At 39.9% G+C, this 6,618-nt stretch overlaps 1 protein-coding gene across 1 annotated transcript in view; it reads left to right on the top strand.

Annotated features, from left to right (window-relative positions):
• The window catches only part of LOC108789851 (dihydroxyacetone phosphate acyltransferase-like), a 35,544-nt gene that overhangs the window by 11,228 nt on the left and 17,698 nt on the right, over nt 1-6,618 (top strand). Inside the window, exons 4-6 of the mRNA XM_018559978.1 lie at nt 1,949-2,078; nt 5,317-5,444; nt 6,025-6,100. Of these exons, the coding sequence (XP_018415480.1) occupies nt 1,949-2,078; nt 5,317-5,444; nt 6,025-6,100 (334 nt within the window). The remainder of the gene's footprint in view (nt 1-1,948; nt 2,079-5,316; nt 5,445-6,024; nt 6,101-6,618) is intronic.

Raw genomic sequence — 6,618 nt, 5'->3', positions numbered from 1 at the left:
GATGAAAAAAAATAGACCTGATTCCTTCCTCAACATTAACAGCGTGTCGATCGAGGAATCCCGCTGTATACATTGTATTCTGACAAGTGCCACCGACACCTGTCAGAGAACCCGACCAGAGCGGGCAGCTCATTGCCTGCTGGCTCTGATCGAGCAAAGATTTTCCTGACCAGCTCCTTCAATCAGCTGATCGACGAATGCCTATCGAAAAAGTGCCGACAGCGGCACACACTGTGCGAATTTCCACCAGTTCTTCAAAACCAGCCGGAACAATGTATGGGCACCTTAAAAGTAGGTATGCACCAATACTTTTCAGATACCAGTGCCGATTCTTGGCATTTTCATGAGAACTACCAGGGTTGCAGTGGTTGCGGCAGCAAGAACCTGGCTCTGGCGCTCCACCGCTGTCCTGAAATAATTTTAGAAAAACTGTCACATGACAATAAACAAAAATGTATCAGTACTCGTACTTGTAAGTACTTGGGCAAGTATCAGTACTTGTACTTGCAAAAATGGTATCGGTGCATCCCTTTATTTATATTTATAAAAACAAAATCATACATTAAAACAGAGATGTACAAATCCCAGGAGCTCCGTGTGCTCCTTACAAATGACAGCTGCCTCCTAACTTTAGAATTTTTCTCTAGTCTAGTCTTGGAGCTCGAAAAGTATCTGTACTTGTACTTGTACAGAGTATGGTACAGTGCTTGGTATAGGTGCATCCCTACTTAAAAGTCTCACTGCTACAGCTATGGTCTACTTAGGCTATTTTAATCTTTTGAAGCAAAGTAAACCTGTCAGCACACAAAAGTATTGAACAAGCTACAGCGCTACAATTCAAGTAGCTAGCGGTAAATGCGCATACAGACTATGAAACTTGTTAATAATGTTGAGATAAAGTCCATCCAATCATGTCTCCTGTACCATCCTATTGGCCTGTAATGTGCTAGCCATTAGGAAGGTGTAAGAGGCATGAGGGGTGGACTGGCTTTCAACACTTTAGGGATGTCTCAAAATTGTAATCCTGAGGTGCCGAAGAAGCCATCTAAAGATACTGGGGGGAATTAATAAAAACTGGAGCAGACAGTTTTCCTATGGCAACCAATCATTATCTCTCTTCAGTTTGTTCAGTTAAGCTTTGAAAACAAGCCAGACTACTCCAGATTGTGTCTGCTCCAGTTTTTATGCATACCCCCACAGTATGGGCAGGCACTGTACCATTGTAATGCTGCATCCTGTTTAGTACCTTTTATCATACAGGTTTATTTTAACCGACGGTCTCTTCATCTGCCACACTGATTTTAATTTGCTGCTAATGAGATAATTGTCACTAAGTATACTAGTCTCTGAACTGCCAATTTAATCCTAGTGTTACAGCATCTGTGTGGTTTTTATGATCAGCTGAGGAGAAACTAAACTAAATAAACTTTTTCCAAGATTGAGGGCTGGTTCACACCAACCACAGTATGTTCCAGCCTGATTTTGGTCGGAACGCACTGGATCGCATTGAGGCCAGCTAACTTTGTTGTGGGACGGGAGGGGCCATGGCGGTGAATTGAACTTAATGGTACCGTAGCCACGCCCTCTAGCTGCAATGCGATCAGCTGCACAGTAACACAAGGCACATCAATGCCTGTGGTCCGGTCACAAAAAAATGCCTGCAAGCACTATTTTTTCTGACCAAACCGGAACGCAGGCATTGATGTGCCACACTTCCCCGTACAGCTGATCGCATTGCGGCCGCAGGGCGTGACTGTGGTGCCATTCACTTCAATGCACCGCCATGCCCCTGCCCCACAACAAAATGAGCTGGCCGCAATGCGATCAAGTGTGTTCCGGCCAGAATCGGGCAAGAAAGCATTGTGATTGGTGTGAACTAGCCCTTAGACGGTTAGACTTTGCTATAACACTTGCCTGCGCACATTAAGTTAATTCATTTTCTCTATAGCTGGCAAAAGCTGTTCAAGAATATCCTGTTGTCTTGTTGCCCAGCCATCGAAGCTACATTGACTTTTTGTTGATATCGTACATTATGTTCACCTATGACCTAGCAATTCCCGTGATTGCTGCAGGAGAAGGTAAATCATTTAATTGTTTTCACTTATGATCATTTCATTCTGTTTTAGGGACATTCCACCTTTCTCAACTTTTTCTATATTCAAATGTAAAACCAAAACAACCAAAATTCCTGAATTATACTTGAGTCCGTTATTATATCATAAACACTTGATTTCTTTTTACAGCAATTATAGGAAAAAAATACCCTCAAGGTTTATGTTTTGCAAGGAAGAGGCGCTCATTAGACATGTGCACCGGCATAAAATTTTGTTTCGTTTTCATTTGGATTTTTCGTTATTTTGCTTTTCAGGATTCGGGTCAGAAAGTCAATTTGTTTCGGGATTCGGACAAAATTTGTCAGCCGTAGTCTGTACAAAGTTTCGTCCCGGATGAATTGTTGTTGCAGCAAAATGACATTAGACAAAAGAAAAAAATGGCTTATTCTTTTTTTTACAGCCTACAGAAGAGGAAAAAAAGCGTGATCCCCCCATTGATACCCCTTTAGGTCTGGCAGGAATGTTAGGAGGGACCCCCAAGTTAACCCCCATGTGCGTGAGGTCCCCCCCAAAATTGATACCCCCTTTAGGTCATGTAAGAATTTTAAGAGAGAACCCCACCCCACAAAAATGGGGGGAAAAAGTGGGGACCAGACCCTTGACCCGAGCACACTCGCGGTATACTGCGACACCGCAGCTGAAGCGGATCCCGACAATTATGTCTGGATCCGCCCAGCTGCGTGAGTGACAGCTGACTCTGCCTATCTAGAGGCAGAGCCAGCTGTACCTGCCCCCTCCCCCGTCCATTCCGCCAGTCTGCGCTGGAGGATCGGAGCGGGTAGGGGGAAATCCAGCCCCTCTCCTGTCACGGCAGAGAGCCGTCACAGGATCGAGAAGTGAGCAAACGCCGGTATGTGTTCGCTGACTTCCCGATCTACTAAGCCGACCTGTGACAGTTTCATTGTCACAGGTCGGCTAGAACTATGAGGTGAGTGAAAAGCACTCACCTCATAGTTCTCCTTTAAGACAGAAACTGATTGGTTCAACATGGTTTCTACACAGCGTCTCTAGATTCGGTCTGCACCAGTCTTAGTAAATTGCCCTCAATGTATTTTTTTGCTGAGGCTCTCAAGAGTGTGACTACTGCAGTCTGAAAAATAATGTTACATGATGATTTTATTATAGCTCTTTATTATATCTCTGACCAGTATAGGTGCTCTTTAAAAAAGATGGAATCTTCTTATAGCTTTAACTTACTCATTCTCCCATGAATAATCTGTCTGTGTAGCACAGGCATTGGAGTTCTACTGCGTATTGTCTTGCCACCAAGAATATGTTTTAAATATCACAAAAATATAAAAACAAACAATAAATGGATATTAATATTTCTAGTGAAAAACATTGTGGAATGCTGATCCAGGAAACTATCTGATTAGCTGTTTTTTTCCACAGTTTGGACCCTGCTCTTTAAGGATTTATGGCTTCACTGATATGGATCAACCCTAGGCTTAAAGTTACATTAAATCTTAAAAATGCATACAAGTACCTTAACTATTAACAAAAATTTAGCTTATTTATGTATCACCCTGCTGTTGATCCTGGAATCATTTCTCAATTTGTGCTGACACTGTTCTTGCTTCTGGAGGGTGGCTACTTTTGTTCCCCATGCTTTCTGTGTGTGTTGTAAAGTAGCCACTGCTCCAAACTCACTCCTGGGATGGACTACAATCTCGCGTTTAGTTTACTAATTTGTATTGAGATTATAGTCCATCACTGGAGCAAGCTTGGAATGGTGGCTACTTTACAACACACACAGGGACCATGGTGAACAAAAATAGCCCACCCTCCAGGGCAGAGTCAGCACGGATTCAGGGGCAATTAAGACCATCTCCAGTGTGTTCCAGCATGGTTAGCTAGTGGAACGCAATGGATCGCATACTGTCCGGCTCCCTGCATTTTGGGGCGGGAGGGGGCATGGCGGTGCATTCAAGTCTATGGCCTCTCCTGTCCCTAGAAGGCATTACAAGCACTATTTTTTGTGATCACACTGGACCATAATGCGGGCATTGCTGTGCCGTCCTGGTGGGCATACATGAAAATAGAACATATTCAGCACTTTCAGATACTTCTCGATATATATTGTGTGTTTATATATATATATATATATATATAATGCTCAGCATAAATGCACACAAGAACAATTTCCAAAATGTTGACAAAACAGTTTTATAGAACATTTGTTGAGCTCATTACATGAAAGTAAGAAAATCGAAAAGGGCGCAACGCTAGGTGGGATTACAGAATCTTCAGTTTTACTCAAATTAGGTGAAGCAAAAATCAATACACCCCACAACAAAATGTGCTACATCTAGTATTTTGTGTGATCTCCATGATTTGCAAGGACAGCATCAAGTCTTCTAGGCATGGAATGAACAAGTTGGCGATATATTGCAACATATTTTTCCATTTTTCAAGAACAACCTCTTTTAGAGCCTGGATGCTGGATGGAGAGTGATGCTCAACTTGTCTCTTCAGAATTGCCCATAGGTATTCGATTAGGTTCACATCAGGACTTGGCCACTGAATCACTTTCACTCTGTTCTTCAGAAATGAAACAGTGGCCTTAGATGTGTATTTTGGATCATTGTCATGTTGGAAAAGTGCACGTCGACCAAGGGCGCGGAGTGATGGTAGCATCTTCTCTTTCAATGTAGAGCAGTACATCTGTGAATTCATGATACCATCAATGAAATCCAGCTCTCTGTGTGTGTATATATATATATATAAATATATACCCAGATAGCAAGAAATTGTGCTGCAAGTTTGAAAATGACTTGCTAAACTATTACAGACTTGCCAAGCTTCACAATTTTGTTGCACAATTACAGCAAGTCTACATTGCAAGTCTCCAGACCAGCGAGCTTGAAGAGCTCTTGCTAAGACCTGCATGACTCTTGCTGTAGACTTGCCAAGCAAATTTGCTACAAGTTCAAAAAGTGTCAACTAGAACTTGTGCTGCGAGTGTTCTGCATGTCTACAACTTGCCAGGAATGTGTGCAGCAAGTTAACAAAATTACAATTTCACCCCGCCACAAGTTTGTAGCAAGTTATCCTTGCTATCTGGGTATATGTGTACTGTGAATAATATTAAAATGTGCTCAAAACTGATCAAAGAGAAACAAATGTGCTGCTCCAGTAAACAACTTGGAGTGTTTAAATAATAACTTTAAATTCTCTAGTTTGTTGCTGTTTCTTCCTTTAGATCTCAGCCGCATGACACTTATTGGACGTCTCCTTCGCTCATCTGGTGCCTTTTTTATAAGACGTACATTTCAGGGGAACAAACTTTATTGGGCAGTGTTTTCAGAATACGTGAAGACTATGCTACGGGTAAATACATTTAAATTGTAAATGGTAAATTTATGCTTGCAAATTCGTAATAACTTTCCAATTTTTGTAATACATTTAGTTGAAGGAAAACTCAATGAAAGTATAAATCTGTGTAAAAAAAAGGTTGAGCATTGTGCAAATATCACGTTTTAATAATGTTTGTGTTATATTATAGTGATGAAAACGGAAATGTTAGAGGTCTTTTATTTAGCTGTGAGAAAAACATGAGTAGAAGACTTATGAATAAACCAACTCTAAAGAAAACAGTAATTGGGTTATTTAAAATAGTAACCAAACCAAATTAAATGGAATCAACAGTCTATTATTTTTATGTAAACATTTTTATACCAATTTTTTTTACTAAACCTGTTTTCAGAATTATTTAACTTAGATTTAAACTGTGACATCTGCCATTCACTTTTGGTGTTCATGCGCTTACTGTGGATTTGGGGAGGTCACTGTAAAGCTAAACATACTAAAGATTCCTTCTCTTTTTGCTTTCATTGGAACAAAACAGCAATCAATCAAGAAAATCTCTTTTTTTATGAATTGTATTATAACTATAAACTTTGTTCTATAGACTGGCTTTGCTCCTTTGGAGTTTTTCATTGAAGGTCAAAGAAGCAGGACAGGCAAGGCTATACATCCAAGGCTGGGTATGTATAGATTGACAAAAGATAGTGAACTAGATGCTCAACTATAACATAACTAAATATGTATATTTTATAAGAGAAGGCAATATTTTATTTTAAGTTTTAGCATCCTAAAGCATTGGATACAATAATCATTGTATCCAATTCCTGAAGCAAACATTTTATTACAAAGGTTCTTTTTTACGTATTAGCGCTAACTCGTAATACGTAAAAAAGAACCTTTGTAATAAAATGTTTGCTTCAGGAATTGGATACAATGATTATTATTGCCTTTAAAAATAGAAAAATTATCTAGAATGAACAAAAATGTAATTTACCTGCAAATATTATTTTACAGCAAAAGTATTGTTATATAATGCCTCCTTCCAACTATGACTCCAAATACTTTTAAATCACCTACATGCTGTTTGGCTTTCTAGTTCTAGTTTGCCATAGATGTAAAAATAAGCAATTTCGAAGTACCCTTAACTTTTTTTATTGCTTTGGAGAGATGAAAGGTTAGAGTGTCTAATAGTTCTGGA

The sequence above is a fragment of the Nanorana parkeri genome, unplaced genomic scaffold, assembly GCF_000935625.1.
Source record: "Nanorana parkeri isolate BGI_ZX_2015 unplaced genomic scaffold, ASM93562v1 scaffold424, whole genome shotgun sequence".
Taxonomy (NCBI): domain Eukaryota; kingdom Metazoa; phylum Chordata; class Amphibia; order Anura; family Dicroglossidae; genus Nanorana; species Nanorana parkeri.
The sequence above is the reverse complement of the archived record's forward strand: the minus strand, read 5'-3'. Positions and strand labels throughout refer to the sequence as shown.